At 37.5% G+C, this 20,703-nt stretch overlaps 1 protein-coding gene across 1 annotated transcript in view; it reads left to right on the top strand.

Moving 5' to 3' along the window:
- Window positions 1-11,206, top strand: part of LOC116428870 (uncharacterized) — a 123,162-nt gene extending 111,956 nt beyond the window's left edge. Inside the window, exons 6-7 of the mRNA XM_076372223.1 lie at window positions 10,991-11,095; window positions 11,166-11,206. Coding sequence (XP_076228338.1) covers window positions 10,991-11,095; window positions 11,166-11,206 — 146 coding nt within the window. The remainder of the gene's footprint in view (window positions 1-10,990; window positions 11,096-11,165) is intronic.
- Window positions 11,207-20,703: the final 9,497 nt, after the last annotated feature.

Genomic DNA, 20,703 nt, shown 5'->3' with positions numbered 1-20,703 from the left:
TTGAGTAGATGCAACCCGAGTACGGTTGCGTTCGGTTGCATCAGGAACACGTCGCGAGTGGTGCATCTTTGCGGTCGGTCAGTTGCGTATATATCTTCTCTGGTGCGGTTGCACGGGCCTCCTCCTTGCTTTTTCCTTCTCTTTTCTGCTCGTTTAGCCGGCCCCATGTCTCGTTTCCCCTTTTCTCTCCCCCTTGTCCCAGGAACGTAGCGTTAAATTTCGTACCGGCTCGCGTACGACCGCAAAAACTGATCGGTAACGGTTGCACGTATCTTAAATTACATAAACAGTTACCTTAGCGAAATCATTGCGCGTACACGACCAAGTGTTTATGCGTTGTTGCAAAATTACCCTTGGACGGCGGGGCCCCGCCCAATCGACGCGAAAACGTTTCACCTGAAAAATGCGAGAGGTGGTTTGACGAGGGTGGATCTGACGTTCGCGCTTTATGGGCGTGCACTCGATGCCGAACGAGCGTTAAAGTCTTCCGAAATACCGACGCATGCGTATGCTTTTAATTTTAACGCTGTACCTGCCGGAAACGTATTAATAGATTCCTCAATGTTTGCTCTACATTGAAAAGGAGCTACTTCAAAAGAAACTGGAATGAGGCCTAACGAACACTAGGTGAATTCTCAGTGAATCGTATGTTTAAACGATGAAGAATAAGGTAATTTCTTTGAAGTCGGTATGATACAGAAGTGGGTGGTACTTGAAGTAAATTAATTGGAAATTGTGACGTGTCACGAAAATAGCGAAAATTGTGGGGAAATTCGATTTAAAATCAATTGAATAATACGATTTGTATCGATGAATCTGGCACTGTGATATATAAAAAATATGTATAACTTTTGTTTCGTGTACGGTATTTTCTTAGAACTTTGTAGGATACAAGGTTGCTATGGAAATTTGCAAGATTCCTTCCTACAAGCAGCATCAGAAAATATATTAACATTGTTCCCTATTTGTATTTACCCTACTAATAAAGAACTATCAGTAATCAAACTACAGATTCAAGTCGTCAAGTACACGCAAATCGATGAAAACGAAAACCACACAGAAACTCGCCACTTCCACAAAAGTTTTCGTCGTACACCTAATATTTTTCTCTCAAAATCCGTCAAAGTTTCAATTTCGTCAAACTTTTTCACACTAAAAATCCACGAAACACCCCTCGGAGATCCATCGCTCTGCCCGCATTCGTGTATCTCTGCGCACGAGGAGTAGAGGGAAAAAACACAATAAAAAGATAATAACGATAAAATGGCCGAAGCATCAGATAGAGAGGATAGTCACGGCGTAGCCGTAGTTCGTGAAATTATAGTGTCCCGCGACGAGTGGAGTCTTCCGACGCCATGAAACCAACTATATCTCGTGTCTCGTTCGATATAAAAATTAGATCTTCCGCCTTCCATCCGCTTTATCCTCTCGTTCGATCCCACGGCAAACATTCTTCCTCCTTTCCGGCGTCTCTCTCGCACACGTGGCATCGTCTTCGTTCCTCCCCCGTGGACTCTTCCTCCCTATCACTTGGAATGTACCCCAAGCCTTGTCCTCCAGCGTGCGCCACTCTTTTGTCTTCCTCCCTCTCGAGCACGACGCCGACGCCTTCCTTCGTCTCTCCCGTGCACTCTCCACTCTCCGGGCTTTATTTCATTGTTCGTTTAGCCTGCCTCTATAAAGAGAAAGTTCTTGGGTTTAAATTTGTCCCCGCAGCTAGCGGACGCTTCCAATCCCTCCTCCCGTCCTCGTAGCTCCCACCGTACCCCCGGCACGTATCGCCGCTGATACGATCTTGTTTTCCTTTTCGGAGATCGGGAAAAGCTCGGGAAATCCTCGGTGGAGGGCTTAGACGGATATTTCCGATGTGAACTGCTAGGAGATTGCTTGATGGCTAGACTAAGGTATTTGGTTTGATCTATCAGTTTTCATTTTTTTCTCGGCCAATTGTCCGTTAGTTTTGTTTCTTAACTTCTAATATTTTCGATCACTAATTGACTTTTTATCGATATGATTACAAGTATCCAATTGAATGTATATATCTGTAAAGTAGAAAGATTCTCTTTCCCCTGTGCCGTTCCGATAGACATCAAGTCATTTCCCAACTGTACATCACTGGTAAGTTCGCAGAATGTCACATAAGAAAGAAAACTCAGTATAATGTAGAATGACATGTCACTGCGAAGTGTATGCAATGGTGTCTCGAGGGGTTGATTTAAAATTGACACGCGCGGATTGCTCTATGTTATCTGCCTCGGGAGCCGTGAGCGATTGCGTCTTTCCACGTGGATTTGTATTTTTCAAGGAGAGATTTGATGGAACGGGAACTGAAAACTGTTTGATGCGGTGACATTTTGTTTTGGTGGATAAGGGATTGGTGGATTTGGAATTCGTTTCTTCCAGTAGTCAGGTTGAAGTTGGCATTATTTTGTTTCTTGTGAAAGTGATTTACGGGAACAGAAATTTAGTCAGTTTTTTTATGATTTTATTTCATCAGAGTATTTATTTATTAATTAAAAATTCTTGTTCAAAATTTGATTTCTTTTCAGTTACCGACATGAAATTAACATTATTCGATCTTACTTCTAATGTTACTTTAAATATGATAGTAGTTCTATCAATTTAGAATCCCTTCCGTTCATTTCGAAAATTTCTCTTAATTGCCCAGTTACTGCATGATTCTATGTCTCAAACATATTTTACAGCAACAAAAACAAAGAATTTTCTTCAGTGAGCAGAATTCATATACTCAAAAGCCATTACAAAAATTTCTTTCAATTGCTGTGTAAATCATGAATTCCCCTTTGCCACGAAAGAAAATTGATCGAGTCGTGACAGGGTGAGCAAACTCACAGCTGCGCTAAGAAGAAAAACCGGCCTCTACAGCTACCTGAAGATGGAACAAAGTGGTCCCGGTTTTTATTCAGACACCGTCGCCACAATGCAAATGCTGGATGCAAATGCCGGTGGGCCGCGGGCGCCGGAAGTCATTCGCTCACGAGCACGGATCACGCTCCGTTATTTCCTGCGTAGCGCGAGTCTCGTTCCGGCGCCTCCGCACGTGCGTTGCTCTTAATCCACGAAACTGAAGCGGCGATTCCCCGACTCGTAGGCTGCTTATAAACCGCCAGGAAGACGTGTGGCTCAGCTTTAAAAGGGATTAGCTTCGAAAATATTTCATTAGAGACCCGCAAATACTTTCAAGATCGTTTCTGCCGAGAATTCACCGATTTCTTTATGTATTTCGGTTAACACTAAACGTACCACTACTTTGTATATACATAATCCTATCATAAGAAATAATATAACTGGTTACAAAATAAAGGTAAACAAATTAAACAATAAACTTTTCTTAGTGGAAGCAGAAACAAAAAGAAGGACAAAAATTGAGAAATCAAAATTAATCGAGCAGTATAGGAATTGATAGAAAGTTAAATAAACGAAAGAAAACGCAGAGTTTCCAACCAAATTTTAAAACCGGTCATTTGCCCCGACGCGGTACGTTTAGTGTTAAGGAATATTTCTACTAAAATAACTTGCGGAAAACGACTTTCTAAAATTTTCCTTTTTAACCCATTTGCATCATTACCGTATATATCTGCTCAATTTTCCTGCTCACTATCACCTTTTTCATACTTCCTTATGACGCAAATGGATTAATAAAACTGTTTAATGTGTACCTCAGGAACGTGCAATATTTTTTTAAGAGTACCGATTTCATTTTTATGGAAATGTTTCAAGAAAATGTTTTTCCATGGTTGAAAGAGTCACAGTTATCTAGAATAAAAAAAAAGTACGCTTAATTATTTTCCTTGCAGATGAATAGTTTTTTTTTGGAAAGAACGTAAGAAAGAAATAGAAGAATATATTTTTAGCAATAAAATAAAAGTTATGGATTTATAAAAATGTTGAGCTTTAAATTCACAGATTGATTAACATGCTAAAATGAGACAGAGTGTATTTGATCTATTTTTAATAGAAAATAGGCTGTTTTAAAGGATGCAAGCATTTGCTTTTGATGTTCGATTAAGTTTTCATTCTGTGTATATACACATTGCACGTTCCTGTTTATTCTAGAAGAGATTGAAAAAGTTAGTACCAACGGTCTGTAGTCCAAATTTAATTTCTACCTTCACCTTTCAAGCAGATATACGAGATATTTTGGTATCCCAGTCTCTCCGCGCCGGAAATAAAACAGTATTCTTGGCGGAGACGCGGTTATGTACCACGGCTTCCGGTACACACGTTCGCTTCATTTGTTTCTCTTAGTAACGAGTTTCCAACGTGGAAAGAATCACAAAACGTAAATAGCCGCAAATGATTCGTTGTACGTCGCATACAAATTAGTCGAAATCCTATTATGACTGTTTGCGCAGCCGTAAATATCCAGTTAATTTTCTTTTCTTCCCAATCTACGTGGCACGGACTTACAATCTTCTTTCCCTTTGTTGCCCTTACGACACGCTTGTTTGCGCAAATCCACATCTTCGCTGGCTCTTCTGCGAAACAGTTTACCAAGAACAACTCATCGCACCAGTTGGGAATTTTAAAATATGAAATATTCTTATTAATTGCCTGTTTTCTTTTGTATTTTATATTGTTTCAGTAATTATTCATCGATTACTGAACGATAGAAATTTTTGTTTCATTTAACAAATATTGTTTTATAATATAATTTTATTAAATCAGTCAATTTTTAATTTATTATTTACAAATTATAGCACATACAAATACGTTAATTACTATACAGTAGAAATACATATGAACATTGTTGTATCACGATTGCCTTTTACTTTTTATTTGCTGATAAAAGAAAGTTTTCCCTAACATGGCATGTTCACAAATAATCGATTTCATGATGTTCCATCTAGTGATCATTCTATCATAAATTATTGTATAAAAGAAATTACAACGGAAACTAGTAAATCTTCTTAACGGTTTCGTATCGTCTTGAAATCTGCTGTTATAGGTATCATCACATATTCTTTTGTTATTCTTTCTGGTTTTTCTGAACATTCAGCTGCGATGTCTTTTACTTTCTTAGAATCATCCACTGTTTCGGTATTTGCAGTTTCATTACTCTTTGTTAACAGATCCCCATGACATTTGTCCTTTGTCCCCTTTCGTTTCTCCTCTTCAAGAATTACTTGCCAAGCTTCCTTCGGACCGCAAAACGAGGTGGGTGGTATCGTATCCAAATGATCGTAGTACTTATCCCATTTTTTCATAAAATACGTTCCCAGATCGCATTCAGGCCAAGGTTTTACTCTACATGGTGGACGACCTATTGCCATTTATTAGAAAAATATAAATATAAATTTTACCATACACATAATTCTGTGCTTTCCTATAATTCACAGTGAAGCCCAAAAGTAATTAATATTTACATTCATAAATAAAAACATTCATTTCAATCAATGAAAAAACCGGGGAACCAGAATTCTATCAAACAGCAGAAATTAATTTATCAATTATTGGAGAACTATTAGAAAATTATTTCGTTAAATGTTTGTATTAATTGCATGAATTTTTCTTTTTTACATAAGAATTTCATATAAGTGTGAATTGTAATTTAATGAAGTAATTAGTTTAATGAAGTTTAATGAAGTAATTAGTTTTTTCACAAAATATTTACTTGAATTTCCTAGGAAACACTTACCGTTGCAAGAGGTGCGCGGGCAATCGTGTTGCAACCCGTTTCGGTGGTAACAATCGCAATCTATATAAACCGATCCCGCGTACAGTTCTTTAGATTTCACTCGTTTAACGTGTACCCTTTTCGCGCGAACAGGTGCAACTTTCTTATCCTTTGGTTCCGATTTTATCGACGCTTTTGACTTCCTACTGTGCGCCGGAATTAGTGCGGGCTTCGGCTGAAAATATTGCTTCCTTTAATTCAGATATATCTTACGAAATATCCAATTACATATTTACAATTAGATTGTGGATCTTTAGGCAAGTTCAAATTCTTGAAAATATATATAACTAGAAAAACATAATTACGATAGAAAATGGACTTTCCCTGACAAATGTTATGAGAAATTTTAAATATTTCATATATCGTTACGTATTATGTGTAATTTTGCACTTTCAAATTTCTATTTTATTTTTATTATAATATATTGAAATGTAATATATTTTTATTTTTCTGAAATAACAAAGAATCTTTTATTCTACAACAGAAAACTTTCTCTGCGTTCGATTTTTAGAAAATTACTTCAAAATTGTTATGAAAACTGAAATTCGAATGACACGCTATCAGATACAAGGATGTAACGTTGATTGTTAACTTTACACCAACTATTATAAAATGATCGTGGTCTATTATAACCTTTTCTGTTTTACACATTTTATAGTCATATATATTAGTAGCTTATTAACATTTGTCAATGCAATATTTATTGACACGGTAATAGAAATACAGGTATATAGAAAGTAAATGCCAAATCACAATTAACAAGGCAATAAATATTGGATTCCACACGTATTAAATGTTTATAAATTCCAAGAATAAACAATTAAGAGCCTCAGATGAATAAAATTTACTACTTGTAGCAATCCACACCACTATGAATGTTTTTATACATTTAATCATTTAATCTCATTGACTTAACATTACATATTAATCTTTTCATGAATATTATAACACTACTAATATAATAATACAAAACGTGAAACAATAGTATTAAAAGAAATTAGTAGAAAATAGTAGGTATAAGAAAATATTAAAGATTCATGTTTTATTAATGCATATAGAATTTTTCTGCTCAATTTAAATAACACTAAAAGAACTTAACACATTTAATCAATTTCTATACACATTTTCAATTTGTTTTTCATATATTTTATTTTTTGCTCAACAAACGTTACAACATGAATTTACACGTGCACGATATCTCCGAAACCTGATCTCATTAAATGCAGTATGTATCTTTCAAGTTCTCCGAAGCCACGGATGCAGTGCTAGACCGCGATGTCATCAACGCGTGATCACTGCACAAGCTTCGATTATCCACGTCTCTGCACGATTTTTCACGATTACCACCCCGACACGCCGCTTCGGTCCTTCTCAATTCGATTACTGCCCGCGGGACAGGCAGAAAGCACTGATCCTGGAGACCATTCCGCTTCGACCAACAAGCCTTATATCGATTCAACAGACTAGGAGGCACGTAATCCCTGTAACGGGTCAACAATTCTTCCGACCCTATCTGAGAAACGCCGTTTCTGAAACACTCCAAGCTTTCATTGAAAGCTGCCTTAGTGCTTTTACGATCAGTTGTCCTTGAAGCCTCCGTCCTACAATCATCCACAGTACGCTCCTCCGTTTTACCGTGATCTGCAGTTGATTTTCGCGAAGCAGCGTCATATAACATATCCCTCTTGATCATAGGTTCACAATTAACAAACTTACTCTCCGATGATTGATTCTGTTTAAACGAGCTGTATCCCGGTCTCAATTTCTCTAACAAAGGACATCTAGGAGGACAGATCTGTCTCCTGATACCTAGCTTGAAAGGACTAGTGAGGGTATTATCAGTGGGATCCAGACCATTCCTACTACCTGTCAAAGACACCTTGTCTTTGAAGGTAGCAGGGGGTCTCTTCCGATCATCCTTCACGTCTGAACAGATCGCTGTGCAATTGACCGGTGAATGATGAACCTTCCTCTCGATCTTTCCATCGAGACACTCGTCCTGGGGAATCGATTTACTCGGTTGTTGAGTTATTCTAGCGGACGGGCCGTCGCAGGACGATTTAGACTCCCTGTAGCTGCAGTAATGTCCGCAATTCCGTGTGACCTGGCACGTTCTTGGTCCATATTTGTCGATTCGCGTCTCAAGGACGTCCTGCTGACACGGGATCGAGTTCTCCGATCGACATTCGAAACCCACAGCCGTCGGGCAACCGCCATTACGTTGTACGTAGATTTCGTAGCAGTTTTTCCTGACATCGGTGTCGTTGCTCGAGCATTCAGCGATTCTTGCTATTGTCCCTTTTCTCGTCGCGGTGCAATCGATGAAAGTTACGTGCGTGTTTCGCGAATTCTCCTCGCCGTCGAAGACTCTCGCGATTTTTTCGACGGCCGGACCATACAGAATCCTCGAGCAGGGTCCGTCACACTCTTTGGCACCGTTGGTGGTCTCTAAGGTGGTAACTGTGTCCGAATTGATTGTGGGCACTTTGGCGGCTACAGCAATCGCTCCTTCTGGGTGTTCGAGAGATTCTAAGCAGTAGCTCATTGAAAGCGATGATTTTTCAGACATTTGATTCAGTTCGTTGATGCTTTTAGTGTCTTCGTGGGGACGAGACATTACTCTGAAGAATAAAAGAGTTGCTTGAGGCAGTGGTTCTTTCTTTTAAAAGGTTTATCATCAATTCATCTAATGAAAGAGGAACTTAGAAGTTAAGATTTGTTGCGTTCATGAATTTTCTAATTTCCTCGCAATTCCTCTTAAACCCTGCTTTATTATTGTCAACACTCAATCTGTGTTGAAAATCTACTTACCGAATCATAATCATCATAAAATTTAATTGCCTTTTGGTTAATAATCAAGAATGATATTAATTCCATCAACCGTTGTCACGACAACACCATAAAGCAAAAGACTAGTTCAAAGTAAAATAATAAAACAACAATGACTAGAACCAATGCAAAATAATAATGATTATACGGCATCTAAGCACACAGTAGAAAACACAAACGTCCACAGTTATTTCCATGAAGAGGATCTAAACAATAACGATCGCTCCCTTCGCTAGTTCACGGTATCGAAGCTCTATCTAAACCACGACAAGCTTCAGGTCTCGTCTATTTGCCCCGGCACTGTCCTTCCTACCTCGATAATGGCCCTTGCGGCGACTGTTTCGCCTCCACTAGAAGACACATCTTCTGGGTGGCTGATTCCCCGTCCGCAGGTACCTGGACAACATGTGCCACGGGTTGATCACCTTCAAGACGACACTCCAGGACCGTAGATCCCGATGGATACCATGGACAGCAGGTGGTTGCTGAATGCTGAAGGCCGCAGTGCTGTCGGAATCGAATTACATAGATGTTCGTATCGTTGCCCGACGTGCTCTTCACTGGCTCTTTATCCGAGCTGTCCCCCTGGCCGAGCGGCCATCTTTTCGCGCGATTTTCTTTTCTCCGGAATTACACCTTCGCCCGAGTTACGCTTTCTAAACAGCTTTTACGAGGCCGCCCACAAGCGCAAGAGGTGTCTGATTGGAAAATTGCCAGTGGCGATTCGTTCTCTTTTTCGAGTCTTCTTCGGTCTTGAGTAACTTTTGCACCGCGAACGCTTTCGCGTTTCACTGAGATCCAGCTCGGATTTTTTCGTTCGATTTTACTGATGCATTTGGGTTCCACCCCTTGCGATCCGACGTGAAAAGCTGTCATCCAAGAAAATCACGTTAATATTATTATTGTTATATTTACTGTGTTTTGTAATAACTGATTGTTTGGATAAAGGTAGCTTTTGAAGATTAATTGAATTGTAGTTGTACGATACTAATTGATTTGATGATGTAAGAATTCTAGCAAAAATGGGTAAAGTATGTAGTTTCTAGAAAGAAACTGAATATCGAATCTACATCGACATAGAATCGCAAAGGGTTAATGTTATTTACATCCTAATGATTAGAAAAAAACGATTTGAATCGATTGATATTAATATAATAATAGTATAGAGTGGATTAGTTAATTAACGATTAGATAATTCAGAATAATTTTACTATAATATTGAGTTTAAGATTATTTCAAGATCTATTATTATTATATATTATCTATTATTTCAAGGTCTGTTTTTTTCATAATTATATGAACCACTTTTATCTCGATAGAGATACTCGTTTATTCTGTTTCTTTTAACTCACTCTGTATATCGAAAATGTGTAATTCAATAATTTCTTATCCTATAATTTATGCATTCTGGATATATCATCAGAGATTCGTATGTCGTTATACTGAGAAAATATATTATAATCGAGATCGACCAACTACAAAGGAACTTTTTCTTCTATTATTGTAACTCTTTTATTTTAATGACGAAAATCCTTGCTAGAACACCCGCGTGGATTTATTAATTAAAAAATAATTAAATTATACATATTTTTCTTTGTTCCTAAGTACATACTATAGCAATGTGGTGAAGCGAAGATACTGGCGAATTGAGCGACGCGGTAAAATCAAACCAATGTGATCAAATGCAAGTGTTTATAGTTGAAGCGGCGAGCGAGCGGCTAGCTTTACAAGTTCGTCTCCCTCTACTCTTCTCTCTATTTTCGCCGCTTCGATATAATCCCGCGCTAATAATAATAATTAACAAACTATCGATCCTAAGTTGTTCAAGAGTGTAATTAGAAAAATGAAATTACGATAGAAAATGATTTTTCTGTAATGAATATTGTAAAAAGTATTACACTTCAAATATTCTACATGTTTTTTTTATATCGCGCGCATTCTGTGCAATTTTGCATTTTCCGTTTCTCGTAAGTCTATTGATAAGACGGGCAGTCTACTGATAAGTTCAGGATGTATAATATTACATTGAACAGCATGGTGTTTTCTGAATGGTGAAATGTTTTACTTATAAACGAATCAAAACGTCGAATAAATCCGGAAAGGAGTTCAATTAAAATAGAATAAATTAGAATGAAAATCTTACACGCTTTTTTATCACTTGACTTTTATTGTTATAGTTTTGAAATTATGTTTCTTACCGTAGTTGGCACAGACTTCGCCTCACTCTCGATTTTTGTACATACTCCCACCAAGTCTCCTGTTTTCTCCTTTTGACTGTAATCGCAGAGGCGATAATCGATTAATTTCAAATTTTTATATGAATTTGCAAAGAAAAGTTTATGACAAAATGCATAACGTTTATATCATGATAATTATAAAATTAAAAAAAAATGAGAAGTCGTAGCTATCTTTAATTTACATATTAAAAATATATGTTTAACGTATTTTGTTTTCTTTTTGCAGGTAAGTTGAAAAGGAAATCTTTAAGTAGGGATAGTCGACATGAGTCGCAGAGAGCTGAAGGTGAGTTCAATTTGTTAATTAAATATTATAATGACTGTAAGCTTGGTAAACAATCAGTTATAACAATGAATTATTAGTAAAAAATATTTTTAATGAAATTTTTCTGAAACTGTAGGTAAATCAACGAATCTAGGAGTCCACTGTTTAAAAGTTTAAGGGAGGTGTACTTACAATTTAAAAATATTAATTCTAGCTGGCAAAGCAAATTTCTCGTAAAATTCCGTCATATCGAATAGTTTTTTAGTAATTCACGAAAAATCTTTCTACTTTTAATTTTGCCTTTTGTATAGAATTTTCGAAATACTTATTCACTCATAATTACACATAATTTAATCAATTTTTACGGAATTCTACGTATTTCCGAGATTTTTAAATATCCGACATGTTTCAAGTACTTGAAGTCGAATGCAGATGATAATTTCCTTCGTTTGTTTCGATTTTATTAATTCTCATATGAAGTTTGTTAATATACACTATGATACTTCCAATTTCGTTTACTATCGCTTACAGGACGTGTTAACACGTATGATCATAACATCAAAGTTGAATTAAACATGTAATATCAATCAAAAATAATCCTTACACACATATTGCACTTAAACTCATAGTGCGATTTAAAAAGTTCACACTTAAACATCTAAATCCACTTTTCACAACCTCTATTAAAACTTGTTTCATACTACATTGGTTCTCTACATAAACAGATATTAATATTAGTAAACCAACTATTAAATATTATTTAATATTAGTTTGGTATACCATACACAAATATTATATCTCCCTCGTACTCCAAATAATCTGCACAACTAGAATACTTTATGTCACAGTTCGCACATTAAAATCATGACCAGAGAAAGTAAACTTCCATCCAACTCCAGCCTCCATAAACATCACCGAGAAAATCCTCCTTCGCATACAAATCTATAATCCACTCGCAACCAACCTCTACACCCCATTTCATTTCAAAATATCCATTTATACCCATCAGAATTCAACAAACTCCGTACTAACCCTTTCAGACTGTACTCGATTAATCACCCATCAATCACCACAAACTCTTTCGTAGCGTGTATCGCGGAGAGGCTCGGGGATCGCTTCTAAAAGCGGCACACATAAATCGTTATCGAGCATTTCACGAGCATGAATCACCGGTGAAAAAGATAAGTGTCCCGGTTCGCCGAGTAAACGCCAGATGAAATATCGAGGAGCCGATGTATCGGGGCGTCGTGACGTTTTACCTGTTCAAACACCGGGCGACAGCCCGCTACCAGCGCCGGTTTCGTTACGGTCGAACGGTAGAACGAGCATAAAAGCGGCTGCCCGGCGCAACGGTCCCGCAAAAATCACCGGACCTTTCGCTTCGCGGGCCGCGGAACACGCTCGCAACACTTCCAGAACACTGGCGCGTGTTGTTTCGCGTTCTGCTGAACCTGACTCAACGGAACAGCGAAACCTTTCGCAACACCGCGACCACTTTCGCAACACCGCGGCACAGAGAAAGAGAGCGAGAGAGATCGATAGTCCTTAATCGTTCGATATAATTGGAAAATCAATATCACCGTCGTTTCGTGATTGTGAAAACACGCGTCGGGGAAAGGTTGCCAGCAACAGACGATTAATTCCGATGAATATTGACAGGTTACCGGTCCCGCGAAAGGTGAAACCGGTATACTGGGATTGGCAACGGCCCGTTCACAGATACATAATGTTGCTACAAAAGAAACTGCACGGTTTTAATGCTTTATAGAGAAAGATGTTTTTAAGCGTTGGCAACTTTTCCTGTGGAAGGTTGGGTTATATCGAGCTTTCATAGAGAGGGAGAAAACTATATAGCTACTGTTATTGTGTTTGTTTATTAGTGATTATTTTCGGCGTATTAGGCAAGACTCGTGACACAGACTTTAAATTCGATTCAACAAAATTGATTAAATGGAATATAGAAACGCTGACGTTGGAACTACTGAGTCAAATGTCTCAATGAGAAGAAATGCAGATATATTTCAGAAATGATTGAAGAAGATTGATTCACTAATGGTCACGTGAAGGTAATTATAATTCCGTTGACAGTTCAACGAAAACAAAATATAATTTCTATAAAAGAAAATACGAAGCAATCAATTCTATTGCTGAGTAGTTTCAATACAATTTAGTCGAGGCAAAGATCACGAAGAAGTTTGAGGCTGTAAAGAATGAGAAGGAAATATAAATTAAACAAAATAGAATGAACATTCGGAGAACGTCGGAAGAAATAAGAGGCACGATGTGCACGGCTGATGCATTCCGTTACCATTAAACGGCGACGATTACCGTGTCGCCGTCTTAATTCTACCCCCGTCGTTCTTTCGTCGGAAAGTAAGTGTCGGATTTACGGGGAGATTAAACGACGCCGAGGGAAAGAGATTAAGGGACAACGGATGCGCGTCTCGCAGACGGAGAGCCGGCCGAGTCTCGCCGCGTGGGAAGAAAAACGACGCCGTTCCGTGACACCACTTGGGACCGAGGGACATGCGTGTGCCTCCTTTTTCGACGTCGCCGCCTTTCCTTTCCTTTCTTCCCTCCTTCTTCTTTTCTCTCTTTTTCCTTTCTATTTCTTCCTCACTTTTCTTTCCCTTAGACATCTTTCTCTTTCGCTCCCCTCGCCACCTTTGTTTTATTCTTCCTTTACCATTTTTCTATGTCCTTTCTATTCGCCATCTTTCTCTTTTATTTCTTTTCGTCATATTTCTCAAGTCTCTACTATTCGTCAGTTTTGTCCTTTCTCTGCCTTTGTCATATTTCTGAATTTTCTACTATCTGCCATCTTTGTCTTTTCTCTTCCCTTGTAATTTTTCTTTTTCCGATCTTCCGAAAATCTTCCGAAATCATCTTTTTCTATATTTCATATTTGCCATTTTCCTCTACACTTTCTATTCGCCATCTTTGTATTTTCTCTCCCTTTTGCAACTTTTTCCTTCCCTTCTATTCGCAATCTGTCTTTATCCTTTCTATTCGCTGTCCTCTATGCTTCCATTCATCGTCTGTCTCTTTCTACTTCTCTGTCATCTTTCTCTGTCTCTTCCGTCTTCGCGAGGGCCAAAGACTCTGACTTCACAGTTATCGAAAACACGTTAGAGAGGAACGGTAGCCAATGACGGGACGGACCCCCGTTCGGGAGACGTAAAGCGATACCAGGGACAGGGAATGATATGAAACTAATTTATCGGTGTCTCGTTAACACGCCTACAGTGTCTGCGACCAATTCACGCGGACGTTGCAGGCGCCTCGGTTTATCTCGCGCGCATTATGCCCTTCAGTTAGCTGGATTATGTCTTTTCTCCATTTCGTGGGGATGGCTTTCTTTCAGTTGATTAGATTGCTTTGGAGGTTTTCGTTTGAAATTCAATGTATCGGTTCTATTCGATCTTTGGTACATCGGGAAATAATTCGGATGTCGTGATTATTTTATAGAACACTTTTTATTTCAACGTTGGACGAAATGATTGATTCTGAAAGTTTTTATTTTACAATCACTGAAATTGTAAAGGTGTTCTAAAATGTTAATAGGATCAATGCTATTCTAAAAAAAAATACTTTAATTGTATAATATAACGAGCGTCGTCTAAGAACTTTAAAACCCTTTCAATTTTTATAAGAATATTTACTGTTACAAACACGTATTAGCAATTCTTTTATCTCGCCATATTGGAGCAGTAATAATTTTTTTATATCGTGTTGTTCGCGATTCTGCTGCACTATGGTGTTGTAACACAAATGTTTTTTTTAATTATCAGTTTGCCAACGTCATGAAACAACAGCGCCAAGTTCGGACTAACAAGTGGCTTTTGTTAATCGCGATTGCGCGCGTTTGCGATGAATTGTGACTATTTCGTCAAAATTAGAAGACGTGCACACGAGCAACTAAACTTATTCACACTCCAATCTAATAAATTCTTAAGCCGCAGCTTTTTTAAAACACAGAAACACGCGGAACACTTGATATTCGTTATACTCAAAGAAAATTATTACAGTTTCAAATATTGAAACATCGTTGAAACCTCTGGTTTCATTACTTTCAGCGAATTTCGCTAAAAGTGTATAAAATCCGTTTTATGTAGCTTAATGACGACTGAAAAATACCGCACAATAAGAATTGAAAAGGAGCCTTAATAAATTACTTCTATGGACTGTATGTGGGTTAGAATAAGTAAGTCGTCCGTAAATCATGTATCGTTAACGATAATGAGTGGCAATTAACCCTTAGCCGCTCGGCAGCGGCGGCGTCGGCTCAGTTTTTATCATCCTAATCAGTGACAGAACGTTTCAGTACATTTAATAGAAATTACTAGTCAAGCGCATAGTGAAATAGTATAAAACACAGTGAGTTTCGAACGAGTAAAAAAATTATTTACGCTCAGTCAACTTTTTCCTTGAAATTCAGTATGAATTGGAATAGATCCGGCATTAGCTCTCTGTAATCCTGTTAGATAGTACACATTCGAACGATTAGAGGCTTCAAAGCTGCAGAACCGTGGAGCACATAAAAATTCCTGGGTAAGAAAGATCGATATTATAAAAATGTGTACTAACGTTAGCCGTGAAGCGTTAAAGAATTCAATTTCCTTTATCGTCGGATAAATTGACGCAAGTGAAAGGAAACGGGAAACAAATATGGGGCCACGATTTTACGGATCGGAACAGTCTTCTTTAAACTTAACAAGTGGAGCTACGGGATCTTCCCTTAAATTACTAATATTCGCGTCGGATCGCCTTCCGGTAACTGAAATCAATTACCAGCTTATACTTTTCATTAAAGATTTTATTGGGCCGTAAACAAAGTGAAGAATTGATTAAACCTTTATTAGCGGTCCCATTTTATTGTAATTAACACACCAGCGCGCGGCGAGTGCATAAAGTCTGCGGTCTCTTATTACATTTTTGAATCCGTGGTGCGGGCAGATGAATCAAGTCATTTTTTGCGAAGCGTGGAATTCAAACGCAAATGCAACGATTAATTTTAAAAATTGAAAGGAAACACACCGTTGTTTATCGTGTGTCACTCGCGAATAACGTTCAAAATAAAATGTAATTACGTAAACAACGGATCTTTGCATTGAATAACAGTTTTTTTGTGTAATTTGGAAGATCTGGTTTAAGTTATAAAGTATTCTTCTTCATTAGAAATATGGAGTAATATAGTTTATTGAAAACCAAATTCTACTAGAACATTTACCTTATATTTTAACAAATTTCTTAGATTCTAATTTACAAAATTCTTATATTTTACATTTTAATAAGAAAGAATATTTAATTTGATATTCTGTTACGCCATTCATCGATAGAGTGTCAAGGCGTTAACATCAAAATGACGACACCACTAAATCCAATCGTGCTTTATAATCCATCTCGTTTCTTACATTCGTATTCAATTCAAATATTCAAAAACGTCTTTAATAGTGAGCGCCATGTCATTTATATTAGATCACCTTATAAATTATGTCGTTTCTCATGAATTTTTCATGAAGCACTATAGAACTTCGAAAAAGGCATTAAAAAATGAATCAAAAAGTAGTAAAAAATCATATACAACGATGATAAATACGTCGATGATTAAAATAAAGTAGATATTAATTTTTTTGACTAGAAACTTGGCACCTTGCAGACCAGTTACGAGTTAACCCTATTTCCACAACACTAACCGTTCACTAATTAAATTGTATTTGCAATTTATTAATTTCTATCTGGAAACAATATATGTCTTTATAAAAGCGTTTCATATTATATTCATTAAATTGCATTGTTTTAATTATTTTTACACATTACACGTAAATAAACTGCGCACATTGAAGTTCAACGTGTTAACTGTAGAATTTAGTTCGAAAAATCTCTCATTGTGTGTGTAATAAAATCGAACTATAAAGTCCGTACTCGTCAAATTGTAGGTCAAACGTAGTTATAATATATTTCACGAGAAACCAAAGCAAAACGAAGAAGAATCGCGCGTGTAACTGAGAAAATAGATAATTCATTGTTGGAAAAATTAGTACCATTCCAAGCTTTAAGATGACGCGTATGCTCGTCAAACACAGTTAACTGGTTAAAGGAATAATTTTCGAATAAAATTACCGGTCAGTGAAGTATTAGCATAAAAAGCATGACACTAATTATGGAACATCCTAGTAATTCATCGATTGGTTCGGCTATCCACGACTTAAAATATTCCTGGTGTCATCCCGTGGGTGTACGGTTGCGATCAGTCGCGAAGATCGGCCTTTAATTAAATTAGAAACCGTCCGTGAAAGCCGTTTTCCGTGCGGCCACCGCGGCGCCGTAATAATCGAAAGCACCACTGCCGGATGAGTGACACACAAAAGAGGACACAAAGAAGCGTTCTGCTAATGACTAATGTCGCTGAAACTAATTACTACCCTCGCAGGCGGTTCCCCTCCGCCATTTATCTCCGGCGCGCATCGATAAGAGGGCCGAAGGTCCGGCCGAGGAATAAGTTTGATTTATATCGCGCGAGATCGACCGGGCCGCATCAGGCCTGTACCGCTAATTACGTTTTATTGTGTCTTTATGCGCCGTGGTTTGCGACCTACACGCGAATTCTGAATTGATGGCGAGAATCGTTAATTAGACCCGTTACTCGAGCGTCCTCTTTTGCGAGTAATCGGCCGGAAAATTTAATTATGCGTTCTCTGCTTGTAGGCGGGTTCTCTTTCTTATGTGACGTTGCGCGAACTTACCGGTGATGTACTTACAGTTGGTAAATGATTTGATATCTAGTGGAACTGCACAGGCAAAAGCACGACCGTTCTAAGATATTGAACGCCCATGGACTACGAACAATAATGCATCCCTGTTTGGAACAAACTGCACGGGAGTGCATAATATCCTCTTCATAAGAAAATGCACATTAACCAGTTAATTGTGGAATTTAGTTTGAAAAATCTGTTATTGTGTACGCAATGAAATTAAATAATAAAGTGTATACTCGTCACACGTATGGCAAATGCATCTGTAATATATTCTAACGAAATTTAATCGGACCTGAGTTCATTTATAGTAAGGAAAATAGACGAACTTTTTCTGGTACGTATTAATTTACAGTTTTATAATTTGGATTGGTTACGTGTAACTGTATTGACGAGTAGTAAATTGGCGGTCGAAAATATTAGGAATTAGAAAATAAGACTAATAGAAAATTGATCGAGAAAAAATGAAAACTGATCGATCAGCTGAGTTCATCAGCCTAGCCATCAAGTGATCTCCAAGAGGTAACCTCCTAAATATTTTTTAAAGTATTTCGAAATATGTATGGAAAAGAAGGTATCAAGTGAAAAGATGTTTTTCATATGCGATTACACGCTTCCCGATTGTATTATCGGTTAAAGGACACCCTGTATGTCTGGTATCCTCGTTTCACGGTCAATAGTACATCATTATGAAGGGTTGTATAGAGATTTATGCGTATACATCTAGTTAGGTTTCTCCTTGCTTCTTACTGTACCGTTCGAAACATGAGAAATATTAGGTTGTTGTATATGAAATACTTACCGGATTTCCTTGTGGCACCGACGTAAGATTATCCACAATCGCAAAAATAGTGATATTATTTGCATCACCGTTATTAAAAGGCACACTTTCTACTAACCAACTTTTTTGATTTGTAATCAACATCCATTTGTATACAGGGTGCCCCGCGACTCATGGTCAATCTATTAAGAGGTCATTCTACATGTAAAAATGAGTCGAAAAAATAGAATAAAATTTTTTCCTGCGATTCTTTGTTTTTAAGAAAATCGACCTCGAAAATTTACTCGATACGTGTACGCTCAGTATATGTTGACTTTGTGCATCACACTATACACTCTTGTTTTGATTCTTATTTGTATTTAAAGTTATAGTAATAATCTCGGTTGATAGTTGATTAACAGTTTCTTAATATAGCAGCTTATTCGAATAGCAAGTACACTGATTCTCGCACTTGAAGCGTGCGAGGGTAATTTGTGTGCTGCTTCGCGTTTGTATCAAGAGCGGTATCCGCACTTTGTCATTACTATGTCTTTAAATACAAATAAGAATCAAAACAAGAGTGTATAGTGAGATGCACAAAGTCGACATGTACCGAGTGTACACGTACCGAGTAAATTTTCGTCCTCGATTTTCTTGAAAACGAAGACTCGCGGGAAAAAATTTTATTCTATTTTTTCGACTCATTTTTACATGTAGAATGACCTCTTAATTGATTGACCATGAGTCGCGGAACATCCTGTATATCGGTCTAATAAAAGTACAACCTGAAATTTTAACCATAGGATGGTGTGAAATAAACGATTGATAAAGTTCCTGAAAATCTGTATGAGTAACTATCGTCTTATCTATAACACATCGGAAAATAAGCTACTAGATTCGATACATATTTGAAGAAGATATTGCTACCGGAAATATAGTTTCGCAAGCAAACATTCAAAGAAAACGAAAGAAAGCGTTTTTCAAAAATTATTTTCATAGATGACGCGTTAATAAATTTTATCATGAATCAAATAGATTTTCATAAAACATTTCTATATTTCCCTACTTTTTCGAGTTTTCTTAATTTTCCAAATATTAATACTGACCACAGCTGGTACAGAATATTAGATTTGTATTGAAAGTATAGAACATTCGACAATTTAACTGGTTATGATACGTCCTGAAAGTACGTAACTTCAACACTTTACGCATGAGAATATTTTTCTCAGCAGATATTCATTATTTTCTAATGAAATGTCAATGATATTTTGTTTGCAACTAACCTAAAGAAATACGTTGTATAAAATAAGGAACAGAACTATTTTATTTCGATGTTCCCCGCGTTGATACATTATATAAAATTTAATATTGACTTTAAAATTTTATAATTTTATTCGATCAAATCAAATGGCGACTGAAAGGCTACTATTGTCTCCCAAAAAACTATCAGAATCGAAGTAAAACAATTACAGTCCTTCCCTTATGAGATCAAGTCATCTCATCTACATAGAATGACCTATAAAAAGGAAAATATAAAAAGGGTGACGCGAGGAAAGCGAGACGGAAGACTTTACATTTACTCCTATTAGTGCAATAAAATCCATTGAATTGTTGGCAGTTAATTCTCTTCAAGTAAATTAAACTTTATTTAAATTAATTTGAATCGTCGAAGAGTAAGATGGAACGATTGACCGCGTGACAAGAGGGCGAAGAAAGGGTAGAACGGAGAATGGCGCGGCAGGGTACGCGTGGCGAATGAAAAAGAAACTCATGACGCACGTTTTCCTCACAAAGAAGCAGGATCCATGGCAGACACCGGCGTAATACGGTCGGCTGGCTTTTCTTATTGCACGCACGATCCGTCACGCGTGCACGTTACAGATCCTTATACGCGTCATTTGCGGACGACGGCCGTTGCGTCCACGGTGCCGCCACCGCCGTCGACGATTCTTATCTGCGATCTTCGCGGAATCAATCGTGATACGCCGCCGAACGACTTCACCGATCGATCGCGTCACGAGAATCGATAGGAAATTCGAAGGAAGATCTCAGAGTTGCACGTCGAATCGGTTCTCAGATATTCCAATGAATCTCGAATGTTGAGGAATTGTGTTGTCTTTCTTGAATACGATTGAAGCTTCTTCAATCTCGTTTGAAGG

This window comes from Nomia melanderi, chromosome 11, assembly GCF_051020985.1.
Source record: "Nomia melanderi isolate GNS246 chromosome 11, iyNomMela1, whole genome shotgun sequence".
Taxonomy (NCBI): Eukaryota; Metazoa; Arthropoda; class Insecta; order Hymenoptera; family Halictidae; genus Nomia; species Nomia melanderi.
Note: the sequence above shows the minus strand (reverse complement) of the source record. Positions and strands in the feature narration are given on the sequence as shown.